This window comes from Falco biarmicus, chromosome 3 (genome assembly GCF_023638135.1).
Source record: "Falco biarmicus isolate bFalBia1 chromosome 3, bFalBia1.pri, whole genome shotgun sequence".
NCBI classification, from domain to species: Eukaryota; Metazoa; Chordata; class Aves; order Falconiformes; family Falconidae; genus Falco; species Falco biarmicus.
In genome coordinates this window covers 109,636,643-109,654,404 of record NC_079290.1, presented here as the reverse complement: position 1 = coordinate 109,654,404, position 17,762 = coordinate 109,636,643, and the positions used below count along the sequence as shown (strand labels likewise).

The 17,762-nt window shown below is 49.2% G+C and overlaps 1 protein-coding gene across 1 annotated transcript in view; it reads right to left on the bottom strand.

Moving 5' to 3' along the window:
• Positions 1 to 572: 572 nt before the first annotated feature.
• USP48 (ubiquitin specific peptidase 48) overlaps positions 573 to 17,762 on the bottom strand; it is a 30,589-nt gene continuing 13,399 nt past the window's right edge. The window contains 16 exon segments of the mRNA XM_056331489.1: positions 573 to 2,596; positions 2,703 to 2,729; positions 2,956 to 3,004; positions 3,434 to 3,559; positions 3,771 to 3,926; positions 4,353 to 4,457; positions 6,588 to 6,694; positions 6,934 to 7,064; positions 7,712 to 7,822; positions 8,347 to 8,408; positions 10,262 to 10,384; positions 10,546 to 10,670; positions 13,744 to 13,815; positions 15,189 to 15,319; positions 15,471 to 15,585; positions 17,000 to 17,200. Of these exon segments, the coding sequence (XP_056187464.1) occupies positions 2,574 to 2,596; positions 2,703 to 2,729; positions 2,956 to 3,004; positions 3,434 to 3,559; positions 3,771 to 3,926; positions 4,353 to 4,457; positions 6,588 to 6,694; positions 6,934 to 7,064; positions 7,712 to 7,822; positions 8,347 to 8,408; positions 10,262 to 10,384; positions 10,546 to 10,670; positions 13,744 to 13,815; positions 15,189 to 15,319; positions 15,471 to 15,585; positions 17,000 to 17,200 (1,664 nt within the window). The 3' untranslated portion in view covers positions 573 to 2,573.

Sequence of the window (17,762 nt, the reverse complement as noted above, 5' to 3'; positions counted from 1 at the left end):
CTCTCCATAACCCCCAGGAGACCCCCCACCCATGGCTCCCTGAGCATCCCCCCCCATAACCCCCCTGGCACCCAGGAGACACCCCCCCCAATCCCCTTGGCACCCAGGGACAGCACCCCCCCATAACCCCCTTGGCACTCAAGACACACACACACCCCCCCAACCCCCCTGACACCCAGGAGACACCCCCCCTCCCCCCCCAGCACCCAGGACACGCGTGACCCCCCCGGGACACCCCGGCTGGGGGCCCTCAAGGCAGGGCTGGCACCGTCCCCGCTGCCGGTGCCAGGGGCTGGCCGCGAGCCCCCCCGGGAAGCGGCTGCCCAGGCGATGCGCCAGCGCAGGGACGTGCTGGGGACACCCAACCAGCCCTGCAGCTGCCACCCACCCCCAGCTTCAACAGCAGCCACCCCACCAGCCAAGGGGGGGGGAGCTCCCCGTTCCCGAGGGATCCCCCTTTCTCCCCCCCCAGACCCCGCATCCCTCTCCTGCGGCGACCCCGAGGGGATGCGCAGCCCTAACCCCCCCCACTCCCTTAGGCGAGGTGTCAAGAGCCACCACGGAGCACGGAGCACGTGTATGCGCTTTAATAAGGCTTCCACAGCTCAAATGACAATTTTAATCTGATAAATGTTTGCAAAGAACAGACAAAAGGGGGAACCGGGCCCGTCGGTCGCATCCTGTACCTGTGTCCCCCGCCAGATACGGCACCGCTGCCGCGCGCCCCCCCCCAGCCACCCCGCCCCGGCTCATTCCTCCCCACTGGGTTGAAAGACTCCGAATTTCACCATATTATAAGCTCGAGGAAGAGATATTTTGTAACGTGTTTTTTTTTAAAAAAAAAAAATTAACCGCAAATTGGAAAAAAAAAACCAAGAACCCCCAACAAAACGGAATTTCCAGGGAATATGTACACAAGCGAGTGCTTCCGTCTGGGAAGAAGAAAATCTCCTGCCCATTCCCGAAGGATGGAGCAGCTTTGGCGCACCGAATTCCTGCCGACGGTCTTTACCTTGGGAAAGAATAAGTGGATCCAACTGGCCCCCACCCCCCCTTGGAGGAGCTCCGGGGGTCCCCAAACGCCGGCTGCTTCACCCCCCATCCCATGGGAGCGGGGAGGAGGGCGCGGAACCCCGGCGCTTGGCTGTAATTCTTCGGCTAAAAGTGAACATTTAAAAAACCCAGGACTGAGGGTGGCGGGAGGGGGTAACATGCCTCCCCCTCCCTGCTTCTTGCAGCCCCAAACTCCTGCGGTACTTAAAAAAAATAATAAAATAAACCCGATGTGGCAGCAACCCAACTCTCTGCATCACATTTTGCTGCAGAAACAAGTTTAAAAGGCTGAAAAGGAACAGGAAACATCTAACTTACGTTATTACAGAGAAACCACAACAGTGCCCTTTTTTTTTTTTTTTTTTCTTTTTTTTCCTTTTTATCCTTTTTTAAGCCTGGAAGCGGTACGTTATTTCCTGCTACTAATAGGCAACGGGGAGAGATCCTTTCTGGGAGCTACAGATGTAAAAAAGAAGAATAATTAGTGCATTCCTGAAAAATGAGAATAGAAGGGGGGAAAAAAACCCCAACCCCAAGCTCTTCCCACAGGATACACAGCACCCACCGGCACCCACCCGCACCCCCTTCGCTGTCTCCGCTTCAGGCTCCCCCAAGCCATGGGCACGAGCGCTCCTGGCAGTCCCCGGACTGGAGGAAAAAGATGTTATCAAAAGTCATTAAAATACCCCACGTTTCTTAAAAAAAAACCCCAAAAAACAAACAAATAAACCAAAACCACACCAACCCCCCCCCCAGTTCACAGAGCCCAGGTGGTTATTCCAAGATCATGGACCGTTTGGAAGTGAAGGCGAGCGGCTGGAGAGCCGGCGGGGGAGGCAGCTCCCGGCCCCCCCGCGCTGGAAGGCTTTCGGAGGCAGACCACAGCTCACGTTTTGGGTTAAACAGATGAAGGGTGGGTTGGTTTTTTGTTATTTTTTTTTCTTTTTTTTTTTTTTTTTGAAAGAGCTAGACATTCCTCACAAGTAACAATTTTTCTTGACTTCCATGCTGTACTGAAAGAGTAATAGTGGATCAAAGACAGGATTATCTGTAAGCAGGTTTTACGCCTAAAAGAGTTACTGGAGAACAGATCAAGATGTTTTTGATCTACTGGATTACAACCCCTTTTTCGGACAGATGAGCGCAGCGCAGGGTTGGAGTCAGGGAATACACGGGAATGCCTCCATCTCCCTCGCCTGCAAACACAACGCGCTCTTGCTGCTGCTAAACTTTCCAACCTTCCTGTTGCTTTCATTAAATACAAAATCGGGAACGCTCTCTTGAAGGCAGGGTGTCCTTCAGTGCAATCTGCTTTGACATAAGGCATTTTTTTTTGGGGGGTGGGGTGGGGAGGGGGGGCAGTCATTTCAGAATGGGTTTCTGCCTTCTGGAAGAGTCAAAGAGTTCAGTCCTGTATCCACCTTTTTTTTTCTGGTTTTTTTTTTTTCTTTTAATGCCCTACCATGTCAAAATCCTCTTCCCTTCTGGTCACTCCTCTGTTGCCAACGGTTTGAAAACCATCAGTGTCCAAGTAAACCAGTCCCTGAGGAGAAAAGACAACGACCAAAAGATGATGATGCTTAACGGGATGAACTTAGGGGGCTTACATAAAGTCGGGGGGGGGGGGGGAAACACCAACCCGGACGCACCTTTAAATCCTTCTTCAGGCATACAAACTGGGGACAGAAAGAAAAAAGCACGGTGTTAGCAGCCTCCCGACAGTTGTTTCTAGAAGCATCTTTTGTCTGAGCGGTGTTGTACCGCTGCACCTCCCCCTGACAGTGACAGCAAAGCCTCAGCACCTCCATTTTCTACCTTTACGTCCCAAATCCAACCTCAATTGGCCATCCATACCTCTCCCCCAAATCACAGCGCCTTCCCTGAACCCCAAATCCTCCTCACCTTGCATAACGTCGTCCATCGCCGCGTAATCCGCAATCGGTTCATCAGCCTGGGAAACAAAGCGGAGCGGGGGATTAACGAGCAAGCAAGCTCGTTGGGAAGTTCACGTGGAACTCCGGAGGGGAGCGGGGAACGAACGGGTCTCTTGCCCAAACACCGTCTGGGAACACCAAGGGAGGACTCACTCCCGAATCCAGCCCTGTTTTGGGCTGCTGTGCACGCAGCCCAGCAGCAAAGGCCAGCTAATAACTACTCTTGAAAAACAAGAATAAAACAAACCAAGAGGATTTTCCTCCTCCAAGAAGGAACTCCAGGGAGAAGTCATTAAATCAGGCGACCGAGCAGCCACGGGTCGGCACCTCTAGCACACAGTGGTTTTCACATGCCCCAAACCCACGTTTTCTCTTTGGTTGTACAAAAATCAGTTCCGTTCCCTGCTTTGTTCAACTCCATTTGAGCAGCCACACTCTCACGTTACCTTTAATAAAATAACGGACTCGGGGATGACTCCCAGGCTGCCGAGCGTTGCCGTGTCATCGCTCAGTATCTTCCCGTCGATCGACAAATTCTGGTCGAAGGGAGCAACTGAAAATGCATGCATGATCTGTGCCAACACAATGAGACACGCTGATTTTGTGCGGAAGGAAAAACAGCACTGCTGAGCTACAGACAAATACCACGTTCAGAAGAGCAACACACACCTTTCGATGCCACGTGGGATTTCAGACTTTCCCTCCATCCTCCCCCAGCCACGTGCTCCTGATTTTGTGTTTTCTTCCTCGAGACACAACTCGCTGGGAGGAAACCCCTCTTACCTGTATTTTCAGCTCTTTCAGCGTCTGATTAGCAGAAACAAGCAGCGCTTTCTCCCCTCTCACTTTCCGGTGCCGGGTGCTTCGTCTGATGCCTTGTTTTTGGTAAGTGATGTAGCTCTGGTGGGAGATCTTCTGGCGCTTCGCACCACCGTTGGTCTAAGAACAAGAGGCAAAAATCAGCCCAGGTTTGGGACTGGTGGACAATACAACCTCCCCCGTACCCCCCAGAGCGCGTTTTGGGTGACTCCGTCACGTGAAGGAAGGCGTGAAGCACTGAAAAGCCCCGTCAAAAGCAAACCACCGCATGCAAGCATCAAGAGGATGGCAGGACTCGCCTTGAAACCTCTGTTCCTGCTTCCAACGCTACGGCGGGGCGGGTAGCCAGCCAAGCGTGCAAGTCACCATCAATATTTCATCTCTCCAAAACCGAAGCGGTGGCATGGTGTGACCATTAAAATGACAACTTAAGACACTGCCGGGTTTGCCTGCCAGCAGTAAACAGAGGGCGGCAGCTACCCCGTCATGCTGACTCAAGAGGATGATGCAAAAACTAAGGAACCTGGTGGTGGTTTTGATCTCTACCTGGTTAAAATCTGGGTCTTGCTCCCCCTCTGGCTTGTTTTCCTCCCTTTCCTCTTCAGCTTCTGAGCTGCTCACGTTCAGCTCTGGAGCAGCATCCTTCATTACCTGAAGTCATAAAAATCATTCTCCGTAACTAACCCGAAGGCCACAACCCAGACTTGTCACATCACGGCAGACAGCTTGCGGAGCCCTCCAGGATGCCACCTTGACCCAACGAACAGAGGGAGAGCAGGAACAGCCCAGCGATGGGCTCCCCACGCTCTGCAAAGTCCTCTCCACCCCTCCCCGGCGGCATCGAACCATGGGGGAATTTGGCTCAGGAGAACAAGCTCCTCTATTGAATTGCAGGTGCTTCCTGAGGCTCAGGGCCTACTCTCCTCTCCAGGCAAAGGGAAAGTCTCCAGGGGCCTGGACTGATTTCTTTCCCATTAGCTGGCTGCTTCTCTGGTTCATCTAAGTGTATTACAAAAGCCCTAACACAGAGAAAGGAATATTATCTGTAAATTAGACACTTATCCATCCCTGCAGCAGGCCGACAAGAGGCACTCGGCACCATTATTTATGGGTCTGGAGGTTGTAAGTAAATGAAATCTAAATAATTTACACCAACAGATAAATAACAAGGATGTTCGGTTCTGTGTAAGTCACTCCAGGAGGCACGGACCTGCCAGATGTGAATTCACATCTATGCTTTGGCTGGAGCTGGGGTTTGCAGGAGCCCAGGAGACTGGCGCGCTCTCCATCCTGGATGCCCGAGAGTTGGCTTCTCCGTCAACGTTATTTGCAATTAATGATGCAACTGCAGCTCCCAAACATTCAGCACCAACCACAGCCTCCCCAGAGCCCTCCGGATTCCAGCAGTGCTGCCTTATGCTGATTTTATACAGGCGTGGCTGCCCTCCCGCAGCAGCCGCCAAAGGGGGTACCTGGGGGTTGCAGGGGCCGGGGGGGGAAGAGCAGGGGCGAGGGGATGGGAAACGCTCCCCGGCTTTGCAAATGGAAAGCAGCAGGGAAGGAAGCAGCGGCTTCGAGTGCCGCCGTCCTCGCTGGCGGTGCTGCCGCGCTGCTGGCAGGCATTATTGCTGCTTCGCATCTCACCGAGACTGCCCTGCTAATGAGGGATCTTGCAGGCGAGCGCTCGCCCCCTCGCTCCAGCTCCAGCTGCTCAGCAAAGAATAGCTGCCTGTTTTTTGCCAGCCCCACACGTGTGAGCACAGTCCTGTCCAGCACCAGCAAAAAGAAAAAGAAACCCCCACCCCTCCTCTGCACCAGAGCCAAGACACAGCCTCGGGATTCAGGCTTCCAGACAGGCTGAAAACCCAGAGCTGATGGCTCAGGACCGTGCTGCGTGCTCTGCATCTCGCAACTGAGGTGGAAACCCATCCAGCCTCCGGTGCCCCACGTTCTCCGGGCTCCTGCTCCTCCCTTTCATCGGCAGGGAGGAGGAAATCAATGACAGGCAAGAACACCCCCTCCACCACGCTGCTAAGGTGCAGGGAACATCTTTATCTGAGTTTCCGATGAGCCTTCGTTTCCCCCTTAAAGCATAAAAGAAGCCCTAAGGAGGAAGAATTACTGTAACCAGCTGTTGGGGACCTGTAAAGTCAATTCCAAGCCTTGTATGGATCCCTTAAGACACCAGTAAAGCAGAGACATAATTCACAGCTTCGTAGGGGATCCTGAAAACCATCTTCAAGTTCCCCGCTATTTCATCAGCATGGAGGTTAAGAGCTTATTTCTATCTAGGAATAAATGTCACTTGAGCAACCAGGAAAGGAAATGACAACTATTGGAGAGGAAGGCAAACAAGTAGAGCCCGGTAACACAATTATGAAGACAGAAACGGTTACAACATTGCCTAAAATAATCAAAGCTGGGAACACCTGTGATGATACCTGATACTGCAAAGCGTTAGGTTCGGCAAAAGGAAACCTCAAGACCAAATTTTCAGAACAGCTACTGCCAGGATTTTTCCTATTTACTATTTTTGCCAAAGCGACAGCTCCCACGAGCCGCAGAGCTGGGTGCTTTTTGCCCACAGCAAGCGGCCCTGCTCAGCACCACCATCACAGACCACCCGGCATCCCCAACAGCAGGTCCCAACCCTGCGGGGACGTGGCAGGCTGCAACAGCCTCCTTGCTGCCACGCTCGGATCCTTATTTGGGTACTTGGCACGGTTTCCATTAAATGAAACGGAGCCAGGATGAGCAAGGACGGAGGGAGAGAGCCCATACCTTTTTATTATCCACCACTTTATGGATGTAGATGGTTGCTTGGGTGTACTCACGCAAGTCCCGCTGCTGTTGGCATAACAGCCCTTCTCTGCACTCTGGACAGAGTTCTGGGGAGGCACAAAAGAAAAATGCATTTAATTGCTTCAGCTCCTCGGAGACACCTGCCCGATGCCTCTCACCACTAACCCAGAGCGGATCACATAACCGGGGGCATCTGCCAAGCTCCATGTTTACCACTCAGATCCCCTTAGATCTGATCCTTTATCCGAAAATGAGCCATTTCCCAGGGAGCTGGCACTAATTAGCAAAAGAACAGAGCACGGACAGCAGCAGAAGATTCACTCACGGGGCTCGGAGGTGTAAAGTGCGCTCTCGGGGTCCGCCCTGTCAGCTTGCGTTCGGGTGATTTTGATGACATGATCCACGACGAAGAGTTTTTGAATCCTCTCCCACTCGCTGGGCCATATTAGAGCTATACTGTGCAAAGGAACAAGAACATGCTTTATGACATAGAAATGCCAAGCCTCGAGCTTCTGAAAGCCTCCCCCCCCCCTTTTTTTTTAAAGTCTCTCAATGAAAGAAAAGCTGCAAAATCAATCCATAACTCCAGCTACACGAGAGGGCCTGTACGCCCAAGACAGAAGCAAACAGTAGCATCTTATTAGTGACGCTGTTCTGCTCCAGTCACGCCGGAGGGAGGATGGAGGAGGAGAGGAGCGGAAGATCTGCTACTTTTAGTGCTGCATCACTGCAGAAGCTACGCTACGGAGCATGAACTCCAGCCCAGTGTCCAGTGCTCCAGGGGCAAGTCTCAAGGAAAGCAGATCACAAGGAAGCTGGGTGTGCCTATGCCCCGGTCACGTTCAGGGTAGTTTATTGTTAGGAACTAGCCAAGCTGAAGTCAGCTCTCTTTTTTCCCCAACCCAGCATCCTTTGACAATTTTGGTCTTGCCTTGTGTGAAGGCTAAGGTGGGTCTGAGAAAGCCTATGTGTTGATTTTGTTTTAGCAAAAGCATTTGCTCCTCACGTTGCTGCAGCTCAGCGAGCCTCCGGGACCGTTCCCTGAGGCTCGGGAGAGATGAAGGCACCCGGCACAGGCAGACATGTGAAGAGAAGAAACTCACAGTTTGGAGTCTTCTTTGGTCATGGAAGCATAGGTGAACATGAGGCCCCCGTGGGGGCAGAGAAGAGCGCTGTTTCCTACCGAGGACACGGGACTGCATCGCGTCGGCCTCCTGCGTGGGCAAAGGAAAGCGGTTTGCAAAGCTTGGTCCGGTTATTTCACCAAAACCCCCACAACTCTGCAGGCAGCCAAGAAGAAATGGCAGGTGAGTATTTACAGAAGTCATTCCAACAGGGAAGATGAAACTACTGCCGACAAGGAAATCAGATCTGTGTTCCTGTGCGTTGCAAAATTACTCTCCTATCTTGCAGAGATTTCCATCTCCTACCACCAGCAACCCATGGAAACAGGACTGAGCAGTGACCTTTGCCTAAGATACAGCTCCAGACAGAAGAAAAAAACTAATCAGGTTACTATCTAATCCAACCATCTGGTTAAGACACAGTAAACAAGGAAATTCAGTTTCTTACAACGTATTACAACTGATACAAGTCCTGCAAGACCCAGCTCTTCCTTGTTTCCGCAAGGGCAAACCGCAGGCAACTACACACCGCAGCGGGATTCAAAAGCAAAATCGTTATCCACGGCCCACCCCAAAAAGGAATAAAAAGCACCAAAACCCTCAAGCCAACTTACCTGACAAATTTCCTCCATTCTTCTACAAAGAACTGTGAAACAATATACAGCTCATCTGTCTCCTGGAGGTGAAAAGAGGGAAAAAAGGGATCTCTTTTTAATTAATCCAACAAGAGAGAAGCGATGACTGTTCAGCTTTTTCTGCAGCGCTCGTTCTCTTTGAGACCTCCGTGGTTTTACCATGACAACTCCATGCAACTGCACTGGGAAAGCCAAGTAAAATAATTTGGGATCAAGTACTAAGCACTTCCATTACTAATCTTGTGTTTATTGCAAAGTTAGTTTAGCTTTAGATCCAATTAGCTTTAATTCAGCAGGAAACGGTCATTTCCCTTGGAGCACCTAAGACCCCCCAGCACCGCATCTCCTCTCGCCAGGTACTCAAGGTCTAAAGCAGATGCACCCCACGGGTGTGGGGCAAGACAAATCCAACCTGCCTCATTTGCTTCACCCATCGTAATCCAGGAGTTTCTCCTTTTGGCAGCAGCACGGTCCAAAGCCACAGCTGTGCACCCCACGAGGCAGTGGTTTTAGGATGAATTGTTTTCCTGTCCCAACTGATTTGCCGTTAGCTAAGTCTGCTCCTGGGCAAAGAAACCACCGAGATCCTAAGAGCTGGGTGACAAAATCTCTTCCGTGCTCACCTATCCCCACCAGTTTCCCTAATGCAGATTTAAGGGCTCACTCCATCTTTCTGCAGGAAAACTCAATACACCTGAGGAATATATATGTATTTTTTTTCAATCTCCCTTCATGCCCTCCAGATCAAACCGCTCCTCTTACTTTCTTCTCCGAACCTCCACTGTTTTGGACCCGGAAAACTCAAAACGCTCGGGGGAATGATCCTTAGCTCTTTTTTATCAGGCTCCCTTCGGAAATTCAAAGAGAGCAGAAGACGTAGCCTAACTGCCTGGAGAGACCTTCATATTTTGAGCTGACCCATGGTGATGGGCTCCAGCTTTCCAGCACCTACTCCAGCTACAAAAGCAGACCCAACCAGATACCACCCTTTAAATACCATCAATAGGACCTGGTAGGTCTCCAGCTCAACACAGAACATTCCCCATTTAAACCCTTCCGGGGCTCCCCAGTTCCGAGACGTGGATCCATATTGACCTCAATAGTTATTCACGCTGGAGAAGGCACCCAAGAGTGGCAAGGTGCCCTCACATGTAGGAGCAACAGAGGCAGACACCTGCCAAAGCACCTTGGCACGATTTAGGAGTCAATCATTAATCAGTGCTGCGAGACATCCAGGAGCCAAGGCATGGAGCCAACAGCTCGTGCCATTTCTTTTGAGCTGCCTCGAAGCTCCAAGAAAGTCCTGGAGAGAGAACTGCACACTTGTACCAGGGAGAAGCTGGTAGGAGAGGTCTTGCACGACTGCTGCTTCTATTTGCAGGACTTCAGCATTTAGGGAAGCTCCCACTGACCTCTCAGGATGCAGGAGGATGCTGGAGCACACGTGAATTTTGTCTGACCGGTGGCAAAAGCCTGGCCAGCACGGGAAGGCAGACGGAGGGCGGTGGAAAGCCACCTCCACCAGCACAGCCACACCGTTCTGGTACTTCTAGGGGCGGACGTAAACACAGCAGCAATACAGTCACTGCTTATCTAGCTGACTCCAGGCCAGCGACAGCTCTGCTGGCACACGAGCCATTCTCAAGTATCTTTAGCAGGGCTTTGTGCCAGCACAGCTAATCGGGGGAAATCACACCTCGGCACAACACACGTGTAAGCTCTGCTGGCACAGGCTCCCCAGCACAGGCACGGTCTCACTTGGACAGAGTGAACGATTAGCAGGCAGTCTCTCTCACAGGTGGAAAAGAATTTCTAAGGGAGAGGGATAAAAGCTAATAAAACCCGCCTCCAAGCCCTGCTGCATTCCCCTGGACACCCTCCATCCCGGCCGTACCTGAGGCCAGCTGCCCAGGCAAGGCCTGCATTTATCATGGAACAGGTTCTGGAGAGAAGTCTTCTGCTCGCTGGCCATCATCTTGTGCAGAGCTTCGTTCTCCTCCCCTTCGCGCTCCAAAATCTGCACGGAACAGTGAATTACACCACAGCTTCAGTTCCCAGCTGCTATTAAAAGGTGACATTACCTTCTTCCACGCTGCACTAAGTCGTATTAAAAAGAAAACCAGAAATATGACCACGCTATTTACAGTCAACACAAGGGTAATGTTATCTGGCAAATACCTTGCACTGGGAACAGCACTCTTTGTTATTTGGAAATTCAGGGGCCTTTGGGAAATATTGCTTGAGTTTCTCCCAGGCTTCCTTCGAAACCACCCTCCGTTCGTTTTCGGAGATGCACAGGTCACCTGCAGAGAGCCAAGAGAAGGGCTTTGGTCTCGATGTGCTCAGTGATGTTTTGCAGCCCTAACTAGATTTAGGAGATTACGGGGTATAAATGTGGGGGAAGATATTCACGCACTTATCAGCCAACACCATGTCAGCAAAAAAGAGCACAACCAACACACAAAGTCACCTTCAACTTCTTTATCATTTCCTTGTTTAGACAGGAGAAGAAGAAAAAAAAAAAAGACTTTAATTAATAAAAACATCCTTTAGGTTTCAAACCTCATGAACCAAGCAGCCGATCAAATACAAGCGGTGGTAGAGAGATGCTTGGGAAAGCGTGGACAAGCCACAGAGGGCACAGGGCTACTGTCTTCTGATCTTGGCTATCCATAGCTACACATTTTTATGGTGACCCCATTTAGCAAGCTGCAGGCTAACCCCATGCCCCTTGACACAGGATCCAGGTGCTTTCCATGCTCTTAAAGAAGAAAATTACTGCTGTATAATCTCAGATGGCTTTACGTGCCCTCACTCAAGCACCTCATAATCTGCAAAGGCCAGATTTTGCACCCTAGATCTGCTCTAGGGAATAACTGGGGTGTGAAGATATGAAACAAGGTTTACCAGCTATCCCCCTGACGACTTGCCTGCTGTATTTATTTATCCTGATGCTCAAGTCGCTCAAAAAAACCACCCCAAGAATGGTTTAATGTGAGGCATTTGTGCTTGTCTTGTCATTTCAGCAACAGAAGCAGCAAAAAAGTCATGCTCACGCCTATGGACACCACGTGAACGCATGACGACACGCGCTCCAGAGGACAAACAAGGCTTGGGAGAACTGGAAAAGGCTCAGGGATCCAACCAGCCACCTGCCTGCAGGCTTGGTGATGGCCAAGGGGAAACCATAACCCCGTGTCCCTGTGAGAGAGCAGCTGGGAAGTCAAGGCACGGCTGTGCTACGTGCAGTTGCAGTGAGAAAGAAGTGGAACAATTGTTGCAACACCGAGATGCAAACCAGATTTGGATATGGCACGGGAATATTCATGCCTTGACGTGGATTTCACCAGCAAGAGGGAAGCCAAACAGCAACCGCCAAGTTGTGGTGCTGAGCTGGGTCCAGCAAAGGGCACAATACCTTATTATCTCCTTTTCTATAGCCTGAAGAGCTACAGAAAGAAGACCGAGAGAAAAGGCTCCTTCCTCCCCACCCTCTGGTAGCTCTTTAACATTACAAGCAGCTCCTCGGACCAAGCCTCCTCGGACTCCTCAGCCAAGCCTGGATTACTGCCAGCCCTGAAGGGAAAAAATAGCAACACTCCCCCCCTGCTTTTCCTCTAATAAACAAAGATCAGGCTGGACTGCTTCGATGCAGCACTTGGCCACTAGCTCTTCATCCAACACGACCAAACGGTCCAGCTTTACCATATGAGGTGGCAGCGCCAGGCTCCTTTCCAGAGCCAGCAAGGATGAGGAAAAAACCTAACAAGCTTGTACAAATAAGTGCCTTGACAGCGCTCGATTAACGAAAACAGATTAATATGAAACAGATTAATGAGTGAAAGAGGTGGAAATATCAGACCTGGGCATGCAGGGAACAAGTGCTTTGCCATCTGGAAGAAGATGATCCTAACCGCTGCTGACTTGGTTTCCCCCTCCCACTGTCCATGGACATATTTTGGGCACCGACATCAAAGTCTTAACCTGGTATCTGGAAAAACTTAATTCGCTGGGGTCAGGCAGCTATCAAAGAGCGAGAAATTGCAGCAAAGATGCAAAGGGACTTCTTAAGAGAACGCCCGGATGGCATTTCTGGAGGCCAGCCAGACCTCACAGATAAAGCGCTGTTTTTTCCAGCTCCTACCCAAGAAGGCAGGAACTCCCTCCGTGACAAAATTAAGGCTTGTAGGACCAACTACAGATATGCTGATACACTCCAGAGGGAAATTTTTAAGGTGGAAAGGTTGTTTTCCGTGAGCCATCAGAGGTTAGCTCAAGATGATGAAACACGGCCTGTCAGCAGCCCCCATCCCATATTTAATATTATTTATTCTGATATGACCCAAAGTCACAGATCAACTAGCAATTTACCAGCAGAATATTTTCAAAGGCCTACTGGCCTATTTTTATCACGTCTGGCTACATTAAATATTTCATCATCATGCTGCATGCTTTTATTTAACAGCAGCAGCCTCGCGGCAATGGGAAATACAGCGTTAAAGGCTCTGAATAACAGCTAAAGGCGTGACAAAGTGCTTAAACAGTCTGCCTTAAAATGAGGCTTTATCAAGCCATTACTCTACATCCTTGATTAGCCTTGATGACAGGAGGCCTGTTGCTAATTTATGGCATGTTTCTTTCTTACTAGGAACAAGATCAAGCATCCCTGGCAGTGAAATTGATGCATACAAACAGGAGCTTTCTGGAACAGTTACGTCTGGGAGTGACAAACAAGCTAAAAAAGTGAGACTCAAAACAACCAAGGTAGCCAAGGATGTACTTAATGAACCATCACTTAGCAAAACAACAAACATCCGGACAAAACCTTATGTAAACGGACACCAAAGCACAGCAGGTTGGTAAATCGATATCCTTAGTGGTCCCAGCCACTTGCAGATTAGCCTGTGTTACTACAGTTGTTAGGGAAGTGCTCCCGGTTTAATGTCAACGAAGCAAATAAATGGGATACTGTCAGCTTGCACCCTGACTGATTTACACCAACTGTTTTTCTCCGAATACTTGCAGAGCTTCCAGGCGGCTGCAGATCCTGGGTGCTGTGCTCGCTCCATCACGTTGCTTCGTTAGGGCCAGGAAGAGATGCTCCCTTCCGCAGCCCAGCATTCCCAGCAGCATCCAAGCAACCCTGCATTTACACCCCTTTCGCTGCCTTACAAAATTTGGATTGCAACGTGATGGCGTGCTTGCAAATAAACCCTCAAAGTCTGAGGGTCAAGAAACACCAGGAAAACGAGAATGAAGCACATTTCTTCAGTAACTACTCATGTTGGCCTTAGACGGAGCAAAGGCTACAAGGTTAATGTCTTGAGCAGCGGGCAACAACAGATATATTCAGCTCCAGCCCCCGTAGAGACTTACCATGTGGGCAAACGATGTCTTCATTAAAATTTAACTCCTCTTCCTCTTCTCTCTTATCTTCATTTGATTCATCTAATAATAAAAAAAAACCCAACAAAAAACCAAGAAGATTGCACAGAGTTCCTCTCCCAAGGAAAGAAAAAGTCTTTGGGGGAAAGGAGCACGGTTGCCTTTCAAATTGCAGCAAAACCCTTAAACCAGGGGAAACTTTGGAAGGAAATTTGTTATTCTCAAATGTCTTGGCCTCTGGGCAGGCGGGATTACAGCCTACAGGCCATGTAGGAGGGCTTTGAAGTGCATGGAGCACAAGCCGGTCCTTTGTGAGATTACAAAGGATGCATTTGTTACGGCTAAAGCACCACAGGGGTTCCCTGCTCCCAGAGATCTCTGAGTTTAACCTAAACACAAGTCTAGGTAAGAGCACAGGGAGCAGAAACCTTCCTGGCAAAATATTAGTCTGCTCTTTGCCTCGAGGATACTGATTTAAAACAGATGCTGCCTGACAAACTGAGGAGGAGCCTGCCAGGGGTTTGACAAGCCCCACAGTGATGTATAAATTATAGTTAAGAACCACAGCTCCAAAGACAAAAGCACTGGCTACTGAAATGGAGCATCATAAACACAATAATGTGTCAGTAAGAGTCTCTAACGACCTGCCTAACGAGCAAGTTGGCTTGTGAGTAACTCAAATGTACTACTGGGAGTTGCAACCTGTTGTGAAACCAAGGTCACTGCCAAGGAATGAGCAGCATTCACTCAGCACAGAAGTACCCTTTTCTCAATGAATGGTCCAAGGGCAGCGCCAGCTTACAGATATTATCAGGAGGGCTGTGGTGCTCTCCAAGCCTTCAAGCCCAAGATCGATGCCATTAGCCCATCATCTCCACTTCCATTCAGACAAGCTTCTGGCCCTCTCAACAAAATATCCAGTTTCCAAAGCTTGAAAGAGCAGAAGGCCAATAAAAAAAAAAAGCCATCTATTCTCAGAGACTGATGATGTGGGCAGAGAAGAGAGTTCAATTAATGATTTTTTTTTTTCTAAGCTGTGTTTTCCCAGTGCTGCTTTACCAGCTGTGCTGTTTCATCCAGACCTTTGCAATAAACATCTTCATCCCATCCCCAAGGTAATTTTCATGGTTCTTCCTCCCTGTGCAATTTCATTCAGATAAAAGTGGATGAAAAGATCGTGTGTCTGGGGCAATAATTTTACAAGGCTTTGTAAAAGTACTTATTACCTCATCTTCTTCTCTGGATATGAATATCACCCAGCAGTTTCGAAGTTCATCACCTAAAAAGCTCCTTAGAATAAGAAGCTTTTTATTTGATTTATTATCCTTTCCTCCCTACTTATACAAGGGAAGCAAAACAGCTACAGGAACACCTGATGTGTCTAGTGTAGGAGGTATCAGTCGAGAGCTGGTGGGTCTCTACAACAGCAGAAGTACCTTTGTTTTGTGCGTTTCCATTCATTTTTCCGTTACTGTGCTCTGTGTCTTCATCTTGTTCATTTAATTGCTCCAGAGCCAACTGACGCCAGCTCCGCAAGGATGCCTTTCCAACCCAGAACCCATCGTTCCTGCAGAGAGAGAACAGCGTTGGCAACAGGAATCACAACTCCATTCTCCTTCGGAGCCCGAACAGTAAAATCTTTAGGAAAAAGCTATTTAAGCGCTTCTAAAAAAAAAATAGATCTCCGACAATATTTGAAAGCATTGGGACTTACATACCCCTTGACTGTTATCTTCAGCAAGTTTGTAACGGTTTTGTAGTCTTCATTTAACTGGTTTTTCAGTCGCAGGATTCGACACCTTTCTACCACGCAGTCCTTGCAAAGTGCTTTGACTGGGGTGGGGGGAAAAAAGAAACACAATTTATTGCATGTGCGGCTGAGCTGCTCCCTGGTTTGAATGCACCCAGACAGGTGCCTCATGACGGGTGATTTCACAACTAAAAAGGAGATCCCTGGGGTTACTGCCGGATCAGGCCACATTTCAAACTGAAATAAGCGTAAAACGCTTCCGTTGAGGTGCGATCTGTTCCTCCAGCTTCACAGCTCTCTATCGCTGGTATCAACGGTTTGCAACTACAGCTGCGAGCCAGGTCATGCCAACACACAGCCACAGGACTCAATAGGCAGGACGGTTTAGGCATATGCAAGGGAAAAAACCCCACAACAAAACCCGTATCGTGGCACTTTGCCAGTTAAACCCAGAAGAAAACCCCCTCCTGCAAAGCTACACCGGACCAACAGGAGTGGAAACGCTACAGCTGCCGCGTGTATTTTCATCTGGGAGCAAGGAGGGTCGCATCCAGGGAAGCAAGTCAGAGAACGCAGCACGTCCACCCATCCCTCCCAGCCGTACTCAACAACAACAAAAAAAAACCTGCAGGCAACCTTCCAGTCGACTAATAAATGTTGGCCTGTTTTTTTCACAAAGCCTGCCTGCGTCACAGCACTTTCTGCTGGTTGTGTTTCGTCCCTATAAGCTCCTAGTAGGAGCTGAGCTAATTTGGTCTCAGTGGGAGTTATTGAGCTCATTTATAAAAGAAACTAAGCCTGGGGCTTGATTAAGGGATGCCCAAAGACTGCAGGGGCTGAGCTGACCCCAAAAATCAAAATGCATGACAGATGCCTGCAACACAAGCACATAGGCTAACAGGTAGGTGCTTCGCCAGGAGGCAGCTCAGGAGAGGCTGGAGGTGAAAGACAGTACAGGATTTTCTTGGCCCGCACACATCCGTGCTGCTCCGGAGTGCGGGCTGCTGGCAAGAGGCAGCACAGATCCACATGCTCCACGAAACACTGCCCACGCAGGATCTGTAGGTGCTGCAGGCACAGAAAGTAATTTTCAAGAGTCTCGGGGGTTGCATGTGCAAGTTTTGTTATTTTCTAGAATCAACTTCATAAAAACCTTCCAAGTATTATGTTTGCTAACCTAAGTGCACCATTGCTTTCTCAGAAATTCCTCCATGCACAGCTCTTCCCAGACAGAGCAAAACTCCAGTACAAAATAGTCCCTGCAATCAGACTTAACTGTATCTGTTTGAATGCTAACCTAATTAAGCGATACTAAAAAAAAAAAAAAAAAAAAATCACCCAGAAATAACAGCACAGCATAAAAGCTATGTGCAGAAATTAAGTTACGATGAGAAAGGATGGCTCAAAATGGTGCTGAGATCAGAAAAAGGCTCTAAAATACATCCAGCACACCAGAAGGTGACTTGGGAGAGGGCATTTTCTAGCCCAACACCTTACCGTTCAGCCGGGGCCCTCCTCCGTATCTCCTGTAGAAGAAGTCAGCCACGTACTCCGATATCCTCTTCATAATGGGTATTTTATCCGGATGGAGCTTGCCGTGTGAGCACAGGCAGGCTGTGTTATCTATAGGTTTTGGAGGAGTAGACTCATCCAGCCATTTCTGCAGCCATTCAAGAGAGATGAAGTCATACGGGGAACCTGGGAGGGGAAAAAACATCAAGAGAAACAAGCCCGTGCACGTCAGCTAAGACACAATACAGCAGATGGTATTTTATAATTACCCTGATATTCAACAGTACTTTTAAAAATTAACGGGCTATCACTGTTGATTAAATCTCTGCGGTACAAGTTTATAAACATCAGATACAGCTTCCCCTGTCCAATTCTCATCTTGGCATCACAGATTGAGAAGACAGGAGCTACGTGAAATGCAGATATGCAAGAAACAAGAATTCAAGCACTCAATATGAAACAGCGGAGCACTCCAAGTAGGAAAGGGAGGGCTTTGGGGGCTTACTGGTGAGGAAAGGGGAAGGTTTTCCTATTGCCCATCGAGGGACAGATATACAGTATTTAAAATGAAAATATTTAACATTTATCATCATATATTAAAAGGCTCTTTCTATAACAGAGCGAGCTCACGAGGGTAAACTGAAAAATAAAAGGCAGCAACAGCAAAACAGACAAGGTCACCATTCGCCTCATCCCTTCAGCGCCCAAAACTTCAGTGTTATTCTCGGCTGCTCTTACAGCCCTGGGC